General features: G+C 44.7%; 1 protein-coding gene and 1 non-coding gene across 6 annotated transcripts in view; both read right to left on the reverse strand.

Moving 5' to 3' along the window:
* CPNE4 (copine 4) overlaps positions 1–23511 on the reverse strand; it is a 518608-nt gene that overhangs the window by 489724 nt on the left and 5373 nt on the right. Inside the window, exon 1 of one of the 5 annotated variants that reach the window (XM_066350419.1) lies at positions 10346–10397. The exons of 3 other annotated variants lie outside the window; for them this stretch is intronic. Coding sequence is in view for 1 of the 2 variants with exons in the window: in XM_066350416.1 (XP_066206513.1) it covers positions 7587–7609 (23 nt within the window). In the remaining variant the exon portion in view is untranslated. Of the gene's footprint in view, positions 1–7586; positions 7886–10345; positions 10398–23511 lie in introns of those variants that run through there. One more of the 5 variants, XM_066350416.1, reaches the window with a different exon arrangement.
* TRNAT-AGU (transfer RNA threonine (anticodon AGU)) lies at positions 4005–4080 on the reverse strand. The gene has a single exon. It is a non-coding gene; the product is annotated as a tRNA-Thr (tRNA).

The raw sequence follows: 23511 nt of genomic DNA on the forward strand, positions 1-23511 counted from the left end.
GCCATATGTTCATGCCACTGAAGCATTTTACTGCCTGAGCAGAGGCACTTAGCACAGGGAAGAGCACATTGTTTTCACAGCTGGTTGGCTCTTAATCCTTCTTCAGGGCAGTCCATGCTCAAAGAGGGTATCTGGAAAGTTGGAGAAGATGTTGGCCAAGCAGGGAGAAGGGCCTAAATCATTAATAATAAAATTTTGGTGCAAAAAAAAATAATAATAATAAAGAAATTATATTCATATTTTTTTCCTTTAAGGGCAAATTATCATTAGTTTATATCAGTGATTCTCATTCTGCCAGTGTCAGTTTTGTCTCCCAATAATATTTAGCAAAATCTGGGGATAGTTTGGGTTGTCAAAACTCAGTGGAGATGAGGGTGCTACTGTCACCTAGTGGGTAGAGGCCAGGGATGATACTAAACATCCTACAATGCATAGGACAGTCTCCTACCACAAAGAATCCTGAATCCTCTGGCCCCGAGTGTCAAGAGTGCAAACATTGAGAAAACCTGGTTTATGGTAACTCTGAACAGGTAAGAAAGTTCCCCCTTCCTGTGCAACCTCATTGTCGTAGCAATTAAATTAGCCACATTCAGGACAGTGTGGGGAGGCGATGAGGCATAGCATTTAAGGGTGCGAGATCTGGGTTTGAAGTTTAGGTGCAGAACTCTAGCTCTGTGGCCTTGGAGAGGTTAGCTAACTTCAGTGAGCTTCGGTTTCCTCTTCTGCCAAATGTAGACAGCACAGGTCACACCTAACCCTGTGAGGTCAAATCATGAGACAACAATAAGAAAGCATTTAGCTATTGAATACTAGTTAATGATAGGCACGCTAAAGTATTTAGGAAAAAGTGTGCTGATAACTATAATTTGTTTCAAAAGGTATTTAAAATGAATTAATGGATAGATATGGTGAAATACCCTAAAAAATTAATGGTTGAATCTAGATGGTGGTGGACATCTTCTTTCAACCTTGCCATATGTTTGAAATTTTCATAACAGAAAATGGAGAACAAAACAAGAAAGCATTTAGCATCATGTCTACACAGAGCTACAAAGAACTGAGTGCTCAACACAGTGGGGGCCAAACAGAAGAAAACAGGTTTTAAGAGAAATACGCCAACTACTCTGGTAACCAGGGATCTAGGATTGGAGTATGAAAGCTCTCAAGGAGGCCCAGACCTGTTGCCTCTCTCTTCAGAGGGTCCTTTCTTTGGCTCCAACAAGCCTCCCTACTGTAGACTCACACCCAACCAGGCACTTCATTGGCCTTCCCCGACTATACTGCTCACAAAAATTAGGGGATATTTCAAAATGAATATGAAGTGATAAAAAAAAGAAGCATTTGATTTTTTTATTAAACAAGAACATCAGAAAAGCAAACGACCAGTCAAAGACAGTTGTTTGATTAAGCAAATGAGATGCAAAACCCTTTTATTTCATTGGTGAAAACGCACTGTACAAAAGGTTGAAAGTACTGGAGTATCTGCACGTTCCCTGATCCCCTAATTTTTGTGAACAGTGTATTACTGTCCACTTTGTCAGCCTTGCTAACTGGTTATTCTTGTGTTCAGGTCTTCTTTCAAAGGCCAAGCAGGACTCCAGCGATGGTCTGATCAGGGAGAAACGATTGACAATACCTGATGCTTTGGCACATGTCACTGCTCATCACTGTCACATGTCAGTGCACAGAGCCAGGGAGGCCCCAGCCTCTCTACTGTTCCAATGCTGAGCAAAACCAGGCCAGACTCAGCCCAAGCTGCCTCTGGTCCGACACCCCTCTGGCCTCCCATAGCCATTACGTGCCTTGAATGTCCTCTCCAGTCTTCAGAGCCCTGTCCTCAGAGCAACCCAGCAGCTCTGCTCTCCCCGAACCCCATGGAGCTCCTGGCACATGGCGTTCCCTGCTGGCTTCAAAGGCACTCCAGGCAGGGGAGCACCGCAGAGCACCAAGAGAACTGCTTGGCTGCCTCCAACGGCCTTCAGTCAAAGTGCCAGGAGATGCCTTGGAAACCGTCTAACTCAGCTTCCCCCAGCTGCTAAAGCTGAAGCTCAGAGAGGCGAAGGGATGGGACTGCCACCAGCCCAGAGGGTGCCTCTGCGCAAATCAGGAACAGTGCCCATCTGGACGGCGGCAGTCCTGAGCCAGAGTGAAAAATAGCCTGACAGGGAGAGCAGTCCAGGGCACAGGCCAGCAGAAAGGCTTCGCTGTGTACCATGCAATTCCATGCAGAAGCTCTGGGAAAGGGTTTGTCCAAAATCAAAAAATGAGTTGTCACAGAGCTGAAATCAGACTGACAACCTCTAGTAGAGACAGAATCAGTCATACACAGAAAATGAACGGCTCGTGAACTCTCTGCTGTCCTTGCAAAGCAAGACAACTGGTCCAAAAGCCTGGATTTCACACTCCGTCTGCTTTGTGGCTCCTTTAGGGACAGAAAGGGGAAAGGCAGACAACCTGCATGCTGTGGGTGCCTTGGGATACCGCATACGGAGCTGGTGGCCCAGGAAAACCAGCACATTCAAAGGAGTGAGGGAGCTCCAGTACCTGGGGAAGGGGAACCTCCTCACTCAGCTCAGCACCAACACTTAAAAACATAAGGTCAGATCCCGAAGGACGGTTCAGTTTCGAAACTGTAACAGCCGGTATGGCACAGCGAGGGGAAAACAGGATCGTTTCAAAGAAACCCACTCCATTTCCCATCACTGGGGTATTTCATATGACGTTTGTGACGAGAATGACATGGCACATTAGAGGCAACTTCAATTGAAATTAGAGGAGTTGTTATATACTACAGCCTAAGCAACAGCAGCCTGCATCCAAACAGCTCGTTACACTGAGTCCCCTTTAGGCAACTTGCTTGCACTGAGCTTCCCCTTTCTTACCCCGAGTTGTTTCCTTACCTGAGTAACCAGCTGGTGAACTCTGCTTCCCTGTTGCATCGAGAGGACTTCCCCCTCTTCCATTTGTCTAGCCTGTGTCAAAGATCAGTAGAGGTTTTCTACAAAGGACAAGATACACCTAGCTCGGGTTTTGCAGGCCACATGGTCTGGGTCACAACTCTCCACTCTGTCACCGAAGCACAAAAGCAGCCATCGACAATTCGTAAATCCAAGGGTGTGGCTGTGTTCCAATAAAGTTTTATTGGTTATAAAAAAAAAAACACCAAACAGGCTTATATTGGGTTCACTGGCCACAGTTACCGAGCTCTGCTCCAGGTGGGCATGAGGTGGGCAGAGCCCGTGCTCCAACTCATTGACACGTGTTGCAAAAGCCAGAAAAGGGGTGAGGCTCCTGGTCAAACAGAAATTAGGAGCCAAGATGGCAATGGTGGGAGATTCTTCTTCTGGTCCTACCCTCCATTGTCCTCTACTTGGGAAGGGGATTAAACAGAGAAGACTGGTATCAGGCAGTCAGAGAAAGGACTGACCTGGAGCATGGATGCTTCATTCTAAGACACTCCCCACATGCTAATTCCCATGGTACCTATCTGGGCATCAGGAGATTAATAAACTGGTATAAGGTTCGGCAAGCTGGACCGCTCTCTCCGCTGCATTTTCCCAGGATACCAAAAGGACATCACTGCCAAAACAAAGACCTCGGTACCAATAGCATATTTAAGAATGCAAATATTTTGTATTTGTTTAGGCCATGAAATTGGACTTATGTCTATATAACCAGGACTTTTCTTTTTTTTTTTTTTTTGTATTTTTCTAAAGCTGGAAACGGGGAGAGACAGTCAGACAGACTCCCACATGCGCCCGACCGGCATCCACCCAGCATGCCCACCAGGGGCGACGCTCTGCCCACCAGAGGGCGATGCTCTGCCCCTCTGGGGCGTCGCTCTGCCGCGACCAGAGCCACTCTAGCGCCTGGGGCAGAGGCCAAGGAGCCATCCCCAGCGCCCGGGCCATCTTTGCTCCAGTGGAGCCTTGGCTGCAGGAGGGGAAGAGAGAGACAGAGAGGAAGGAGGGGGGGTGGAGAAGCAAATGGGCGCTTCTCCTATGTGCCCTGGCCGGGAATCGAACCCGGGTCCCCCGCACACTAGGCCGACGCTCTACCACTGAGCCAACCGGCCAGGGCTTTTTTTTTTTAACAGTGAATGAAACCTACATAGGACTTCTCAGAGGCTAAGATCTGGATGACATTAGTGTGACTAGAGGCCTTATCTTTTCTTGGGAATCACGGAACCTCCACGCCAGACAGTAATGGCGAAGGGGTAGCGATACGTCTTGCTCAGTGTCCCTATGGGTTAAAATAATAACTGCTAACAGTTGAGCGAAGTTACTCTATGCCAGACACTACTCAATGTGCTTTAAGGCCCTTCACATTTAATAACCTCACAACAACCTGTGAGTTGGGACCCATTGTTATTATTATTATTATTCCATATTAAGAAATAATGGAACTGAGACACAGAAAAGTTGAGAAACTTGTCCCAAATAATGTAGCTACAAGTGGTGGAGCTCAGATTTGAACCCAGGTATCTCTCAGTTCCAGAGCCAGTCCTCTTAACTTCTAATAAGGCAACCTATATAGGTGATCAATGCATGTTTCGGGGTCAGTGACAGCAGCAACTCTGAGAGGTGGGAAACAAAGGACACGTTGAAAGGTAAGCCAGATAGTGCTTGACGGCCCGTGGACTCATTCTGCACCACGCTCTCCTGAGCTGGGGCACACTGTCCTGCCCCGAGGGCTCTGGAAGGCCAGCCGAACTCTGAGAGTGGTGGCTGCTATTCGAAGAGCTTCAGGAAGACGTGGGCATCTGGAAAGGAAGCCCCCTCTTCAACAGCCTAAGGCTGGAAGGCCCTGGAAATATGCCTACAGGTGGAATAGTGCTCTCTCTGGGCTCTTTCAGAGCCTTCCCTAAGGGGGCAGGAGAGAGAAAACGGCCCCAGAGCAACCCCCACCCCATTCTCTCCGACCCTTCTCCTGGGGAGAGCCAGGGTCTGGCATTCTGAATTTCCCGGTGATCGCGACAAGGACCAGGGCCGCTGAGGAGGCGGAAGAGAAAGGCAGGGCCGAGCCGGGACTAGCAGTAATGGCTTTGTTCAGTAGACCACTTGGTTTTTCCTTTCTTGATACTCAGATTATTTTTTTTTCTTACTTTTCTTTCTTAGAACATTTTCAATTCAGAAGCTATTTTCATGTCTGTTTTTCTTGTCTAACGTTGGCATTTAGAAGCAGGAATGGTAATCTAATTACATGGGAGAGCGTCCCAGGGTAGCGAAGGAGGAACACACTTCTACCGGCTTTCAATGTATTGTGTTCTTGGCTTGTGTCTTTCACAAAACACTTGCTTAAATTGCTTCTAATAAAATGTGGAACAAAACTGTTTGATTTACTTGCTGATCAAACATCTATTTCTCATTACTGTCTCTTGCTCACACAGTTTGATAAATAGGATGCAAGGAGTCTGTGTATTAAATTATTTTCATGAGTCAGAGAACCTGTATACTCAAGTCGTGGTTTCTCTTTTATGAGCTGCGTCACTTCGGCCCAAATCACTTCCCATCTCTGGATCTCGGTTTTCCTTATTTACAAGATGCAGCACTGAATAAAATGTTCAGAAGTGCCTTTTGGCAGTATCACTCTAGGCTAAGCAGATGGTGACGCTTTCGTTTCCTCCCTGGACCATCTTCCCCGTCCTTTTCCCTACAGTAACCCTTTTAACCAGGTTTCACCTTGTGAAGGAAGGGAAGCAAAGACCAAATAGACCCTAAGAATCACCACAGTGTCCTTAGAACGGGAAGAATTTTTCATTCTAACTCTCCAGAAAAACACACACACACACACACACACACACGAAATATATATGATAGCTGAATGTGAACTTTTCAATAATCAACTATAATGTACCAGTGAGAAAATTTCTATTCTGAGCAGCCAGCAAGTATTTGGTAAAGGGGTTATTTCTTTACTGAAGGACAAAAATAAAAAAGCCACACATCGAGGAGACCCAAGTCACCCTGTATCTCCCAAGCAAGGCTGCCAATAAAGCTGAACCTTCAAAGGGATCAGAGGGAACAACTGCAGAGAAATGCCAGCCTCAGAGGGAACAGACTTAGGATCTTCAGCATCCACAGCTAAGCTGTCACCACAAATGTACCGGTCTTATTTCATTCAAGTCACTGCCACAAAAGTCCCGGACATCAGGCTAGGATAGCAGCACTCATCAGGCACCTGAAAATAAAATATTCCCTCATGGATTGTGGGCATTGGAAGTAAAAAATACAAATTGATTTTAGCTCATAACACATATCTACTCTGAAAACATCCAAGAACACAAATGAAATGTACACATGATGAGCAAGGAACACGGGGGAGTTCCCTGACTTATAGGATCGGACAATAGAAAAGGCCAGACAACCTCTAAGATCCTTGCAATCTGGATCCGCTGCAGTAAAAAGAAACCAAAAATCCGACGAGGTGCCAGGCATTACCTCTTGGATTGGACTCAATCGCATCACAACAGCCACATCAGAAATTCCACCTGACATCCTTGACATCAAGACTTTCTGAACTCCCCAGCATGTCAGACCACTCGCCCTCAGAAGCAGTGCTTGGGCTCACCCAAGAGCTGACAAAAATTGAAGGCTGAAATTCCTACCACTATGCTGGGAGTCCCGTTGCAATGCCCCCCTTTCAACTCGGACTTCTAAGCAGTGTTTACATGCAACATAAAGTGCCGGCTGATCAAGGTAGGGTCTGAAATAAACTAGATGATTCCCCTGAGCCCATCACCCGCTGAAGAGAAATGGCATTCAGGGGAGAAATATGGAAACGAGGGAGGAAATGGCAGTGATGAGAAGAGAAGTCAAAGGAGCCCTGAGACGGGAAAACCGGCTCCCTCGGAACTTTTCCCTCAGAAAATGAAGAAAACAACAACAACCGAAAAGGCTGAGGATCACGGAGCTTTTACTTCCATCAGTTCCCCTTCCGGCACCGAAATTTTCTCTCCTCTCCAAATATGAAAATCCTATTGGAAACCCCAGTTCATGTTCTTTCTCTATAACACTTTTCTAAACCCATGCACCCCACAAAAAAAAAATTGCTCCATTATCTGAGATTTAAAAAAAAAGTCTCGTTTCACTCGCCTAGCAATAATGCTCACCCTGTCTTGCATCATCTCCTAGTTTTTTCAGAGCAGTAAACGGCACAGGTAGGTGTTCGATATACACCAGTCGATTAAGAAAGACAAACAAGAAAGGAGTAAAGAGAACAGAACAAAAATGTGCCACAGAGCATGGAGCCTAGACCTGTTGTGATGAAGAAGAAATGAAAATTTCATGCAAGCTAAGGAAAAACTGCACCCGGGAGGCACCTGAAAATATCTGGTGACTTGAAGGAAGGTTGTAAGAAAAGGAAAGATGGATGGAAGAGAGGGTTAATAGAAATAATAAAAAGGAAGAAAGTGAGGAGGGGAAAGAAAAAGCCAGAAGGAGGGAGGGAGAAAAAAAATGAGAGGAAGAAAGAAGATCGGAAGAAAGGATGGAAAGAAACATAGAAGGAAAGAGAAGAAAGAGGGGGAGGAAGGAGAAAGGAGGGTGAAGAAAGGGGGCAAGGTGAGGGTGCAGGACGAGGCTTACCCTTGTGCTTCTGGGTCCTCCATTTTTCCACTTGCTCCCTCTCTATTTCGATACTATCTCCTTGGTGCCTCACAGGCTACCCAGCACCTGGCTCCAGGCTGGTTGGTGCACTGCACAAGGCTGGTGTGCACCACTTCCAATGCCGACTCGCTTCACTAGTTGGCACCCACCATCTCCTGCCAGCACGGCGCCTCCAATCCTGGAAACTCAGCCCCAGGAAGGCTGTGTCTCATGGCCCAGGATTCAGAGCTCAGGAGGACATCTGGGCACAAGCCCGAGGCACCACTAGCCTTCCACCAGGAGTTGCAGTGGGAGGCCTTCTCCTCTTATTTGTGCCAAGGCATCACATGACACGCTCACTCAATCCATCGGCTTCCAGGGCAGCCCATCAGGGAATCAAGGCTCCAAGGCTCCATGGGGTGGGGGCAGGGGAGGGCCTTTGAGGATCCTCATTGGCACACAGCCATGCCTCCCTCTCTGCCAACCCCCTGAGGCACTACCAGCATCCCTCCTCCACCTGCGTCCTCAACCCACCCCCCAGGACCTACATACTCAATGCAGTGTGCGCCCAGACAGCACAGGAAGGTTGCAACCTAAATTTTAGCAAATACACAGCTCTTTGTGGAAACCCCCATAAAGGATCCCAGGCAGCCCCAGGCTTCCCCAGGTGTCTCTGGCCCTACTGTTCTCTTTTCCCTCTAACAGAAATGCCACAACATTACAAGCGTTCACACGCACACACGCACACACACATATAGTACATATTTAGAAGAAATTTGCCATGGAGAACATATTCATTGAAGATATAATAAAGGGCATCTTAATGGAAAATAAGGTCTATGCCTCAGGGAGGTCCGTAAACCCCTGATACTGGATGCAGACTTTTGTCTCTAAGTGTGTTGACATTTCAGGAAAGAGTCCACGGGTTTCAGTAGATTTTCCAAGGGAACTGTGATCCAAACGAGATTAAAACTACCACCCAGCACAAGGCAAGTTGTCAATCAATCAGAAAAAGAAGGCATGCTTACTTTGTCAAAGATGACTAAAGGTCATGAAAATTCATTTCCTAGAATTTCATTACCTATTTCTCTAAGGTGACAATTAAATTTTAATATGGGAGCTTTCTTCCCCTTCCACTCTGCATCTCAGAGGCAAATCAATCTCTGTGCCCACCCATCTGTCTGTCTGTCTGCCCCACAAGCCCTGCAGCCCATATCTGCTGGTGATGGCAAGAAAGGCCATTCAAACTTGTGACACTTCATTAAGCACCCGCTCGCCGCCACCCCAGCTCTAAATTAACGTAAACCAATTCCAAATGAATAAGCCTTGGGAATGCACGCTTCTGTCCATCCAAACGCGCTCAAAAAGTACAATTGAGTGGTGAATTTTCAAGGAAGTTGCGGTCTTAGTATACCAAATTATTGTCTCGAAACTTAAAATATTGCCGGGAGAACCAGCAGGGGTTCTTGTAAAATATTTAAGTAAGCCCTAAGACAGCATGGCTGGGAGCTGAAGAGTGATTCGATTGCTACAGAATTGAACGAAGCCAAGGAGAATCAGGCGCCACCCTGGAGCGGGCACCGGAACACGAAATAATGGGAAGATCTGCTTTATCACGTTATTTTTAAAAAGCCGTTAGCAGACTGCAGCTGCGAATCACTGCTCACATATGGCTCGGCTGTCGCCTTTATGAATCATGTTCTATCTCGGAAAGATGGTCCTTTATTACCTTTCCTTCTGCACGTTCCTAAGGAGTTGTAAAACAAGAAAATAGGAAAAGCTCTGAGGGTCCCCGTGCCAGGATCAACATTTACAAACAGGACAAGCAGGAGAGTGTGTCCAAGTTTCGCATCCTGTCCAATCTGTGAAGCCGAGCTTTACAATCTTCGTCTCCAAGCCGCTGAGATCGTGCCATCTTTTAGGAAAAGGAACTTTTACTCTAAGACTTTGCCTTGATTACACATGAAGTTGTCTAAGCCCTCGAGTGTGAGTAGCCAGAATACTCAGGTAGCTGCTGTTTTAGAGGAAGGATTTAAATAAATTTGAATCAGAGTGATAGACACGGTATTCGCTTGAGGGTCTCCATGCCCGGGGACCAGTCTATAACATCATGTAGCTAAAAAACAAATTTGGTGAATGAAGGTAAATAGACATTAATTGGGGCATATAAAGATAGACATGTATAGAAATACAGAATGCTTTCAGTGATCCCCGTATGATTTGTCCAGTTACTTTAAAAAAAAACAAAACTGAATGATAGAGGAAACCAAGATAAAACTCAGGATTCAGGAAAATTTGCCTTAATGCTCACAATTAACACAGGGATGCCACTTACTGAACTGCAACATTAGTCATACTTCAGCAGATCAAAAGGCAATCTCTCTGCTTCTAGTCCTAAGACTAATGGCTTTTAGAAGTCCCAGCTATTAGCAGTGCTCACAAACTAAAAGCCTAAAAAGGAACAAATTGTGCTCCTCGGCCAGGACAACGAGGCAGTCTGTCCATGCAACACTCCTTCCACCCACGGAGCCTAAAGGGACGAGAGTCAGAACGTGGCACAAACTGCATGTCGCCAGTGTTGGTCTTGTCCCGTCCCTTCTACCTTTTACCCTTCTCTTCCCAAAAGGGAGGAAGTGGTCGGGGTCCTGCACATGGAAACCAAAAGCTTGTGCGAGGGCTGTCCCCTTCCTCTTCGCAGGGCTGCTCAGGGTCCCGCTTGCTCTCAGCTGTCTGGCCCGCCACAGTGAGAAGTCACTTACCACCCCGGGAGGCAATCAGGGCTGCTCCGTCTGCACCCCAGCGCTCTGGAGGCTGGAAGGAAAAGCCCGGCGCAGCCTGGGACCAGGACGCGGAGGCTGAGGCTCTGCTCACATCTCAGCGGAGGCAGCGTGCCACCCTCCCAAATGAGTGCAGAAATAAATGATAACCCCATGGTCAAATCTGCAGAGCTGAGCAGATGGAAACCCTGGCTATTTTTTTTTTTTTTTTTCAGGAAAGAGGACCAGTTACTAACAGGGAGCATAGCATATGCTTTGAATCAGGAGTCAGCTTCCCAAATCACACCACGGAGCCTTTCTCTGAGGAGGACACATGTCATATGTCTCCCCAGGGGGTAGAGGACACTAAGAGCCAGGAGGTGGCCATCACCCCTCCCTTCATTCATCGGCTACCACGTAATCGATCTATAGCTGTCCTCCTCCCTGTACAATAATTTTGGAAACTAAGTGTGATTTCTACATATGATTTTGGTACGTGAGCGAAGGGATCTTAGGCATACCTGGCACAGGACCAAGATTATGGCAAGAGCCATACTCACCACAAGTTTGTTCTTCAAGTCCGTCTCCAGAAAGCAACCCAGGACAAGGATTCAGCAAAATTTTGATGCTCTCAACTCTTAGATCCCTTTGTGTCTCTCCATGTCAGACACTTGATATCCCTGTGACAGCAGACGGTCATGCTTTCTGACCCTGCCTAGTAATTCCAGCTGATGCTAAATGAATATGATGGATGGGGACTCACGAGGCTGTGGCTGTCACTGTGGCAGACTGGGGTGCAAGGCACCCTCCTCTCTAATATTATGTTGAATAGCTGCACGAGCAGGATCCTTGGAGACCAAATCAGACACTTTGATTTTATAAATGAGGAAATAAAACCCGGACCATAAATCGTTTATCTCACAAAGCACAGTCATTCATCCTATAAACACCTACTGTGTACAAGTTCCTCACAACACAGAGCAATAAAATTTTATCAGTGAGATACTTGGTTCATAGGCCCATGTTTCAAAATAATACTCCCTTGGATTTTCTGAAGTCTATGTATGTTTCCTACCTGGAGATGGCCAAATGGAGATATATATGCCTCCATGGCAGTTATTGGCAAACATTTTCTATAAAAAGCAAGGATAACCGGCATTGTGGGGCGCACAGTCTCTGCCACAGCGACTCAGCTCTGCCACTGTCGCGTGAGAGCAGCTACAGCCAGCAAGGTTAGGTTCCAATAAACTTTGTTTCCAAAAAAAAAAAAAAAAAGTCCACATGCTGGATTTGACCGATGGGCTATATTTTGCTGATCCCTGCCCTAGTGGATCTCATTTGATAATGACCTTTGTGGGCTGCAGATCTCAAGTTTGCCTAGTCAGGTCTTATTTCACCTCAAACATCCCTTGGATACATTGAAGTGTATGAATAGATATAAATATAAAATATTTTAATATATTTCACATATTATATTTTATCTATAGTGTGTTCGTAAAGTCATAGTGCACTTTTGACCAGTCACAGGAAAGCAACAAAAGATGATAGAAATGTGAAATCTGCACCAAATAAAAGGAAAACTCTCCCAGTTTCATACCTATTCAGTGCAGTTTGATGTGGGCTCACACACAGATTTTTAGGGCTCCTTAGGTGGCTATCCCGTATAGCCTCTACAGACTCGTCACTGACTGATGGCCTACCAGAACAGGGTTTCTCCACCAAACTGCCAGTTTCCTTCAACTGCTTATCCCACTGAGTAATGTTATTCCTATGTGGTAGCCCTTCATTATAAACGCGCCGATATTCACATTGCACTTTGGTCACGAATTCGAATTTAGCGAGCCACAGAACACAGTGAATTTTTCTCTGTACCATCCACATCTCAACTGGCATGGTCATGGGTTGCTCCGCTGTATACACAGTGTTACGTCATCATCTGCGCATGCACACATACTGCCACATCATCCTACAGAAACTGGGAGGGTTTTCCTTTTATTTGGTGCAGATTTCACATTTCTATCATCTTTTGTTGCTTTCCTGTGACTGGTCAAAAGTGCACCATGACTTTACGGACACCCTGTATATTTCATGTATATACCCAAATCACACCACATATATAGAGGAAAACTAACAGAAAAAGGAGCTTAGAGAAGTGAACATTATAACCAGCTATTATAACTACTCATACAACTCATACAACACAAGGAAGGATGGGTATCAGAAATAGAACTGTTCCTGCCCATCCAAGCAAAGAAAGAAGTTTCCAAGTAACCAAGCACTGAGCCTCCCTAATTGAGTATTATCTCTTCTCCCCAGCTTAGGGAAGATGATGGTCTCAGGATGTTAGGTAGATTCCATCATCTTTTCATCACCACAGAAAATAACTCTCATCCATTCCTGCCGAAGGCCATTCTAAGCCAAGTTGCTTCTCTTGGTTGGCTAAGCCGACCCAGGGCAGATGTGAAGGGTTGGTCAATAAGTAGGTCTGATCTTCCCTGAGCCCATTCCCTGGGCAGGTTGGATCGGTGAGAAACAGGTGGCCTGGCTACCTTCTTTTGTGCCCGCTTTAGAGAAAGGAGTTCTCCAAAGCGGCCCAAGCAATCTGCAAACTCAACAGGGTTCATCACATACCGTCAGAGTACGTGTTACTCACATGAGGCCACTGAGTCAAAATCTGAGAATTCTGGGCAAAAGCTCACAACTTAAACACAGCACAAGAAGCCTGGCTAACAGGGTTTCCAGGAGGTAGCCCTCATGAGTTGTATCTCAGACTCTCATTGGATATGAAGGTGATTCAACAATCATTTATGTCTCACACCCTACCAGTGCTTGTTTCAGGAAAGAGATTTCCTCCAAAAGTTCTAGTCACCTAGCAAATGGGCCCTGTATCCAGAGATGCCATGTGAAGGAACCCACACTGCCTCAGGTCAACCAACAGAGATGCTTCATGTCAAACTTCAGCCGTTAAGGATGATGACAAATGATCACCTAGCATCACATGTCTTTGCTTGGTTCGTTTTGGCTACGGGAGGTGCTATGTGGCAACAAACATCAGTGATACAGTTGTTTGGTGTTGAAAAGGCCAAACGGTCAGATGACTGGCAGGTTCCCTCTTTCTAACCCCTCATCCAAGGATTACTGCCTCTAAATAGCCACACTGATCTTGCTCTAGCATTCACCTTAGTTCACTGGTTTCTACAAAAATAGAAGATGGCTTGAATTCATTGATCATCAGTTGAGAGCCACACTGAGTTATGGCAGCTCTGACTCAGTTGATTTTACTCCATAAAACTTAACGATGCCATAAAATATTCAGAGTCAGCCAGACAGAGCATCAGTGTTGGAACAACCACAGACCATTACCTACCAAAGGAAAATATCTACCAGGACTTCTCACTCCCATTAGTTAATGAGTCAAAAGGATGGGGAAGGGCACCGTTGCGGTCGTTAGCCCACAATTAAACCCAATCCAGCTGCCAACATTACATAAAAGCCGCAAGCCCTCGAGCCCAATCTCCCTGTTAGGAGGCAGCAAGAGGGATCCCTCAGCGTGCTGGGGCTTCCCTCCAGACGGTGTGTGCTGCAAGGAACCCTGAAGGCAACCCTCATCACAAACTTTTATAAACTGTATCTTTTTAAAGACCTTCAGCTGGGAATGAGATCCTTCCCTGAATAGCAAAGCCATGGCATCTTAGTTTGTTCTGTGATTGGCAGTTTAACTGTTGCTCTTCCTTATCATAAAGACATACACATATACATACACTCACACACACACACATACGCGTGCGCGCACACACACACACACACACACACACACACACACATAAAAAAAACGGGATTCCAAAATTCCAAAGCAGGTCAGCCTTTTCTTTAGGGAAGTCACCATCACTAAAAACATAGGCTAAGACTTAAGAGAGGCCCTCGTGTTTGGTTTGTTTGTTTTTTAAATGTCTGGGAGGAGATAAGACGTTTCTCATCTTTGATGACTACAAAAGTCATTAAAACAAATTAAGGTTCAGAATCAAAGAAAGACAGCGCTGCTTGCCAGATGGTTTAGGGCCACAGTTCTCAAAAGGTATAATTTCTAATACAGTAAATGTTGAGAGATTTAACCCAAGTAATAAAAAAGATCTTTATGGGTTTTTAATAATTTTTGAAATTACAAAGGGGCCCTCAGACCAAAAAGTCTGAGAATCTCTGGTTTAGTGGAAATAAATGGTTTTTAAGTTTGTCTTGTCTCTTCTGTCTCCCACTAGCTGTGTGACTTTAGCCAAGTTACTTATACTCTCTGGTCTTCAATTTTCTATGGATTAAAGACTATTGTGCTCAAGCATGCTCCCTACTGAAATACAATATCTAGAAGGTCAGGATTATATCTGTAGGGTTCATTCTGTTCATTCTATATCTCCAGAGCCTAGCATTGCCCATTGCATAATACATAACAGGGTCTCAACAAATAATTTTGAGTTGATTGGCAGAGGATTGTGAGGTTTAAATAGAACCATATGCATAAAGTGCCCAGTAAGGTACCTGGCACATGGAAATGTCATAGGTGCTCAGTAAATGTCAGATCCCTTTCTTCACCACCAACGTTCTCAGCTGTACCACACAGAAGAGAAAATGCACAGTCTATCTATATAACGTGAACACTTAAGGCACTGGTTCTCAGTGTGGTACCCAAACAAAGAGCATGAGCACTACCTGAGGAAGTGTCACACATACAAATTATTTGGCTCCAACACTAGACCTACTCAATCAGAAACTCCAGAGGTGGGGCTCCCTGGTCCGTGCTGTAACAAGCCCTGCGGGGATTCTACTGTGCTCAAGGGCGAGAACCGTGGCTTTAAGATATGCACGGGGTCTCCCTGAGAGAGGGGTATTGTGTGCTAGCAGCCATGTGGACTTTGATAGCAGAAAGGACCCAATATGTTCTCTATTGCTGACTGCCCAGGACTTCTCTTGGACACAAGTAGCAGATACAAAAAGTCAAATGCAATAAACGACTATTGTGGCCCTTGCAGGGTGAAGTGACGGATTCTGTATCCTAGTTCTGTATCCCGGGACCAGTGCTAAACATACTGTGCATTTGAAATAAAGCTGGACCCAGCAGGGACAGAGGAAGTTATATCTTAGGGAAACCACAGCATAACCCTTGAGTCAACTTTGTGGGTAGGCACAAAATCTGAGGGTGGGAACAGAGGTGGGGGAGAAGGGAGAAGGAAGCCGAAGTGGTTGTGTCAGCAGCTACAGAAAGCATACATCCGATGGCTGATTTCTTGTGTCCACAACTCCCTTGCAACACAGCAAAACCATTACTACCATTAGGAAAATTACGCATGAATGCTAACCTTTGAGGGGTGCCACCAGCCAATAACAGTTAAAATTGGAGTAATTTCCATGTGCCCATAATAAGATGGGCACTTGGGATGCTGTAGATGCATGCTGTCTCTTCCGGGGATCACAGCTATGCTAGCGTAAAGGCACTATCATTATTCTAATTTTACATCTGTAGAATTGGAGCTTCAAGGGATTAAGCAGAGGCAGGATTCAAAACCAGGAAGGCTTGGCTTAAAATGTATGCCCTTCACTAATAATTCTACCTACCTATACAGAGAACAGTCTTGCAAATATTTATACTTGTGAATAATGAAGCACATTTTAGATAGGGGCTATAATTCAAAGTCAATGCATTAACTAAACCTCCCATTAATAATCCTTGAAAAAAATCCTGCCCATGGTTCATCATGTGCAATACATATTGCATTAATATACAATGTCGTACAGTAATATAGCTGTACAACTTCACCCATTAAGTTAAATTACATAATATGGAGCAAATAATCCAAATATGAGTATTTATAACAAACAACAGAGGTTATAGAATTGATTCTGAGTAAGTTAAATGGACATGGTGGTCACCCACAAACCTGGCCTGAACACAGGACATAAGCTAAGGGAATGGACAGGCACACAAGGTAACAGAGGGAGTACTCTATGTACCAGAAGGTTCTAGGTACTCTGAACTTATAGCCAGAAGTGCACTATTCAGCTGCTTCTGGAAAAGCTAGCATTATGCCCTGGGAGAGGGTATACACGTGCCTGGAGGGCACACCCACATGGCAGGGGTGAGAGCGGCCAGGCCTGGAGGGTGGCTGAGGAAAGAGGATTTGAACCCTCTTGAGAGAAGCAGATGTAGAGAGATGGATAAGAAACAAAAATGAGGCCCTGGCCGGTTGGCTCAGCGGTAGAGCGTCGGCCTAGCGTGCGGAGGACCCGGGCTCAATTCCCGGCCAGGGCACACAGGAGAAACGCCCATTTGCTTCTCCACCCGATTCCCGGCGAGGGCACACAGGAGAAGCGCCCATTTGCTTCTCCACCCCTCCGCCGCGCCTTCCTCTCTGTCTCTCTCTTCCCCTCCCGCAGCCAAGGCTCCATTGGAGCAAAAATGGCCCGGGCGCTGGGGTTGGCTCTGTGGCCTCTGCCTCAGGCGCTAGAGTGGCTCTGGTCGCAACATGGCGACGCCCAGGATGGGCAGAGCATCGCCCCCTGGTGGGCAGAGCTTCGCCCCATGGTGGGCGTGCCGGGTGGATCCCGGTCGGGGCGCATGGGGGAGTCTGTCTGTCTCTCCCTGTTTCCAGCTTCAGAAAAATGCAAAAAAAAAAAAAAAAAAGAAACAAAAATGATATGAAACATGGATTTGAGAAAAACAAGCCAATCTTAGAATTTGGGTGGGGACACCTAGATTTGAGTCCTCTTCCTCCCCAATTGCTAGTGCTTTGATATTGACCCAATTACTGTGGACTAATAATATCTACTCCACAGAATATGTATTTGTAGGGATTGTGTATGCATTTAAGCTTATATTAGTGCAATAATTTTATTTCTTTTACAAGCTAAACATGTATTATCTGAAATAAATTAAAATCACTTTTTAAAAAGTCCTACCCCGCCCCCTTTAATCTCTGGGATGAACAGAGAGGAGTGGGAAAGTAAGAAAATCCAACAATGCAGGATAGCTCCTTTGGTTAGAGCAGTGGTAGTCAACCTGGTCCCTACCGCCCGCTAGTGGGCGTTCCAGCTTTCATGGTGGGCCATAGCAGAGCAACCAAAGTATAAACAAAAAGATAGATTTAACTATAGTAAGTTATTTTAGAAAGATTTATTCTGCCAAACAGCAAAAATCCAACATAAAGTACTTGGTAAGTAATTATTATTATATGCTTTAACTTGCTGTAACTCTGCTTTATAAATTTTATAAAGTAAAGTTACTTCCCTACTTTATAAATCACTATTACTATGGAACTGGTGGGCTTTTAGAAAATTTTACTACTAACAGAGATACAAAAATGGGCGGTAGGTATAAAAAGGTTGACTACCCCTGGGTTAGAACATTATCCAGAAGTGCAGAGGTTGCTGGTTCAATCCCCAGTCAGGGCACATACAGGAACATATATATGTTCTATCTCTCTCTCACTCTTTTCCCTCCTCTAAAATCAATAAAATAAACACTAAAAAAACAACAACAACAAAACACTTAGTACGCACCTATGATGCAGGTCCTCTGCTACCTTATATAGCTTTATCTCCATTTTTACAAGTGAGGAAGAAATAAGGCTCAGAGAGGTTTAGTAATTTTCCCAAAGCCAAGCAGCTATTAAGTGGCAGAGCCAGGATTTGAACCAAGTCATAGCAAAACATGACACATATTTATTTGTCTTTATCAAATTGCATGACAACCTGGGGATTTCTTGGCCCATTCCAGAATAAGAATGAGGAAGAGAGAAACTGCATGAAGTCAGTCAACATTGTTGGAGCAACCACTAGTTATTTGACCCTAATTGGGGGTCAACAATGAACAAAATAGGGAGAGTCCTGCTCTCATGAAGGACCCAAGCACCACCCACCAGCTTCCATGGTGATCTCTCCTTGCTGGGCCTCTGTTGGCTCATCTGAAAAATGGGAAAGGGTGTGCCTTTCCTCCAACATGATTCACAATCAATCAAGCCACAGAATTTAAGGGGCACCCACCCAAAGCATTCCAACCGTGCCTTCTCAGGAGCTTTGCCCTACCTGACCGGATAACTTCACACATACGGCCCCAGGTGCCTATTCCCGGTTCACAACATCAGGCACATACCGCCTTGACAACTGTGCTTTGTCACTGAAGCATATGTCTCTGTTATTTGTGGAAATAACTGCACAAAATATAACAAAGACCTCAAATCAGGCATCCCTGTGCCCCCAGTGCCTCTGTCACTTGGATGATGATGATAAAGCATTTGTTTTTTCAGTGAAAGAGAGAGACACAGATGGACAGATAGACAGGAAGAAAGAGAGATGAGAAGCATCAATTCTGTTACAGCACCTTAGTTGTTCATTGATTGCGTTTTCATATGTGCCTTGACCAGGGGCTCCAGCCAAGCCACTGACCCCTTGCTCAAGCCAGCAACCTTGGGCTTCAAGCCAGCTACCTTTGGGCTCAAGTCAGCAACCATGGGGTCATGTCTAGGATGCCGGTGACCTCGCTTTCAAGCTAGCGAGCCCACGCTCAAGCCGACAACTCGGGGATTTGAACCTGGATCTTCAGCATCCCAGGTGTATGCTCTATCCATTGTGTCACTGCCTGGTCAGGCAGATAAAGCATTTCTTACAACCATTCTATTGCTCTTACAATTTTTCATTTTTCTTTATACTTGTATTGAAAATATCTTTCAATATCTTAAAAACAGAATCCTTATTTAGGTTGTTTCGGACCCACCGCTTAATGATAAGGGTTTTGTTGCTGTTATGTTTCTATTATGTTTCCTTTAAAAATCATTTCCCTGTATAAATGGACTCAGTCAATTACACAGGCATTTATCTTCTGATATTGATGAAATTAGTACATACAGGACAGTGGTACAGGCTGATCGAATTTAAGAACATCTATTAGCACCATTAAATATAAATATGTAAAAATCAAAGTACATGTGGAATGAGATTCCCCTCCCCCTTCTTCTCCCTCCGGATTACCCTTCATAGAACCTGTTTCTTGAAATACTGGGAGATGAGAAAGCCCCTCAGTGTAAAGGACTTCAGGGACCATTTTACAGGCTCATTGTGACAAAGCAAATGACTCTGGTATGTCTCACCCACACCATTTGTCCATCTCCTTACACTTCTCACTCACCTGTTTGCCCTTCAAGCCTGCAACTTCAAAAGATGTGAATGTCACATTTATCCCCAGTATGTAACATAGCTTTTGGCATAAAGGCTGTGATCAATTATTAGTCAACAGATGGATAAAGGAGACCCTTCTGCTGGGGTGGGGGGCGTGGAGACAGAAGAACGAGGCTCAGATGGAAAGAAAAAGAAGAAGTTCTGAGAGAACTCTCAAGAGAAAGGGCACAGCAAGTAGAATTTGCCTGCCTGCTTCAACACTTTTAAACATGTCACATTCACAATCATTACTAGTCCCGTTCTCCAGACACTAACACACTCTCAGGTGAAATAATTCACTCAAAAACCTGAGGCTTGAAAACTATAAACCCAAGATTTAAACCAGGTATTTCTGGATCCAAAACTCTGCCTCAAAAACAAAGACCAACAAACAAACAAAAAAAAAACTAAGGGCAGCCTGACTCTAAACTGTCGGGCTGAATCCTTAGAGCAGTCAGGCTGTCTAGCCACTGGGCACCCCAACCAGGCAGTGGAAGCGCCCCCACCTGATGCGGAAGGCAAAACCTTTGTCCCCTCTCTGCAGGACACAATAGGGACCAGAGACTGAGAGGCACCCAAAAAAAGAAATCTCACACCTGGGCACCTCTTTAGGGTTCTGTCAAACAGCATCTTGGAGCCTAGAAGTCCAGCGCATGCATAGGTCCCCGGAGGTGGGCTCCGCCGGTGCTCCGGCGCCCTCTAGCGATCATCCATTCTAATGTCAACTCTCTCCCACCCTCCCGTCTTGCCTCAGCCCCTGGGGCTGCCCTGGCTTTAGACCCCTGTCAGCCTGATTTTGTACTCCTCTCCCTCAAAGAGAAATGAATCGCCCTGCAGAGCTTTGAGATCTCTCAAATAAGAAAGGTCTTTTAGTCAATACACCTTAAACCTGAGAAGGTTTCTAGAATTAAACTGAAATACTGTTTCCCCCCCCCCCCGATGTTTCCAAGGAGAATGGTCTCTAGTTTTCTAAATAATAAGAGATACAAAGGAGGAAATATTCTGTTCTGCACCAGAGATAAAAGAGCAATGTTTCAGAAAGTTTGTTCTTTTTTTATGAATCTTTAATTTAAAACAGAATAAAGGATTCCCCTGTGGGTCCCTGGAAATGTAAACACTCATAAAATCTCTGTTTACTTTATCAACTCAGTTGTGACATTTAAAGTATAAAGCTAAGATTGCATGAGCAATTCTTCACTCAACACGCACGTTCACAGGGATGGCTGCAGACAATGACTTTGTACAAATTTAATCGTATATATTGGGTAAGTATTATGCTGGCTCCTAGAAACAGCAGTGTAATCAGTTCCAAGCCTGCTCCTCCAAACACTCCGATGAAGGTGGGAGTTCCCCCCCCCATTGTCCCCAACTCAGTAGAGATGATAAGCATACACGGAGCCAGAGGTTGGCGCCACCACAGTAATTATCTCCAGGGAACTTGAGTCTCTTTATGAGAGGAGTAATCAAGAGGGTTGCTGAATGAGGCCCCTGGTCTTGAGCAAATCACCTCCCGGAAGTTCAGTTTCCACATCTGTCAAATTAAACAGCTAGAGTCAATAGATTATCCCAAAGTTCTCTTCCAGTTCTGAGAGTCACAAACTCAAAGTGATAAAGTCGTGATTCACAGTCGAGAGAGGAGGGCATCACAGGCCAGCTTAGATGCGCTCTCCCACCCCTAGGAGGGTACTAAAATCACAGGACTGGAATAAACCTTCCCAAATAAGTCATCCTGATCACTTTCAGCTTTTTAAGACTTGCCTTCAGGACTTCAATATTTACGGAGCTAAAAGCTAGCGGTCCTCAAGAGGCTTTCTTTCCCAAGAATACCGAGTCAAATAAATGACTTCCTCGGATTTGCCAACTTACAGAAAACATACTATACATCATATATATTTAGTAGTTCGGGGAGTAGACAAAAAGTTCCCACATAAATGAAGCTTCTAGTAGAGGGAAGACCGAAAGTATTGTGAAGTCACAAGTTTTATCAGAGCAGATATCCTCTGGTTTAATTTCATGCTAATTGAAAGCTTAGTGTATTTTGTCTATTTTGAGTAACAGGGAGAAGACAGAACATCTTGCCTGACCCATTTATTAATCTTGATTTTGGACCTACCACCGACCTTCACATAAACACCTTATCCAAAAAATAATTGATTTGTAACTCTTACCCTTTAATTTTTATAACATGCTTGCCTCAAAAAAAAAGATTACAGAATTTTTAGGATATCCTAAAAAGCATTAAAGTTATGTAATCTGTTCTTTACCATCTACATTCAATCAGGAGAAAGGTATAAGGTAGTCAAATGCAACTCTATTATCCTATGCTGCAAGGTCAGTTCTAATGCACTATAGGAAGGTCTTGAACCATGTGACATTTTTAAATGCTTTTAAATTTTTCTGTCTTGATATTTTGTGCCTCTAACATACTGACTACCGTTGCCAAGGAATATGACTTAGGGTTACCACATGCATCCAAAAGGGCTCTGTGGTTTTTTAAAGAATATATAATATATATTAACAAGATAAAAATAGAAAGATCAAATATAGGGAAAAAATTTAGCCCTTTTCCTCTTCAAAATGCATGAAATACAGATCTTCAGGCTACATCTCTGATTAAAAACTACAAAGAGTCAGCCTGACCTGTGGTGGCACAGTGGATAAAGCATCGACCTGGAACACTGAGGTTTCCAGTTCGAAACCCTGGGCTTGCCGGGTCAAGGCTTATACCCACTCCTCTCCCACCGCCTTTCTCTCTTTCTCTTCCTCTCTTTGTCTTTCTCTCTCTCTCCCATTTCTAAAATCAATAAATCTGGGGGGGGGGGGGACTACAAAGACTCATGAAGTGACTTTCCCAACTAGTGTAGACTTTCTCCCAATCAGCCAAGTTGAGTACCCTTCTCATTCTATGTTTGGGATTCTGATCCCTGTGACAGGGTGTGACATTGATTACATACAACATGAGCTGCTCACCTCCAAATGGAAAAATCCTTTATTTATGTGAATAAAGGTGGCCATAATGGTCCAGAGTGTTACAGGGAACTTGTAAAATGAAGACAGCGAAAGATATGGCGCAAACCATTCCACTGGGTTCCAAAAGATTCCAATGCAGAGAGATGAAAATAAAGACTCCACCATTAACCCATTGTTTCTCCCAAATTATTTCTAACTGTCACTATAATCTTAAGGTTTTCAGTCATGATGGTGGACTCAATCTGAAGATGGGAACAATCAAAGCTTCTATTTGCTGGAATACAGCATAAAACTTCTCTGGAAACAGGTAACAGCTTTGCTTCCTACCTACTGAAATAAGGGATTTTTCAAATAAAAAATATCCACAAGCAGATTAAGAAACACTGATACAAAACACTTTAATTAAAACCTCTAAAAAGCAGGGTCCCTTTAAGACAAACCAATGAATCAAGCAAAATGCCCTGTTGCTACCAGATAGCTGGAGCTAGAAAGAAGTCTTCAAGCTCAAGAAAAAACAAAACAAACAAACAAAAAACAAACAAACCTCAAAACCTCAGGACAACTATTATAAAAGAAATATTTAGAAGCTCTAGTAAAGTCGTGGTCCCATGCCGGGAAGCACACTGGACACCATCTGTGCCTGCTCCCAAGTAGGCTGTGAGAATAAAAAGGAGGCTGACCACTCAAAGGAGAGAGGTTCAGGTGGTGGCAGTAACAGCTTTCACGTGATAACACATGAGTAGACCATTAGAGGCAAGCTTCTCCCATCCAACCATTCAAAACTGCCCAGGATTCAACATCCACTCCTGCTATGATGAACTGACACTTCCTTTTATGTAATGACCAGGGGAAATCACCTAATTTTGAGTTTGATACTGTGAAACCATCAGAACCTTCCCATCAGAGACAAATGAGGAGAGGCTGGCCTTTAGGGGTATCCAGTGTTAGCACAGGTGTCCTAGCTGTTATTAGCTGATCCTATTTTTATCCACACCCCACAG

Source organism: Saccopteryx leptura, chromosome 10 (genome assembly GCF_036850995.1).
Source record: "Saccopteryx leptura isolate mSacLep1 chromosome 10, mSacLep1_pri_phased_curated, whole genome shotgun sequence".
NCBI classification, from domain to species: Eukaryota; Metazoa; Chordata; class Mammalia; order Chiroptera; family Emballonuridae; genus Saccopteryx; species Saccopteryx leptura.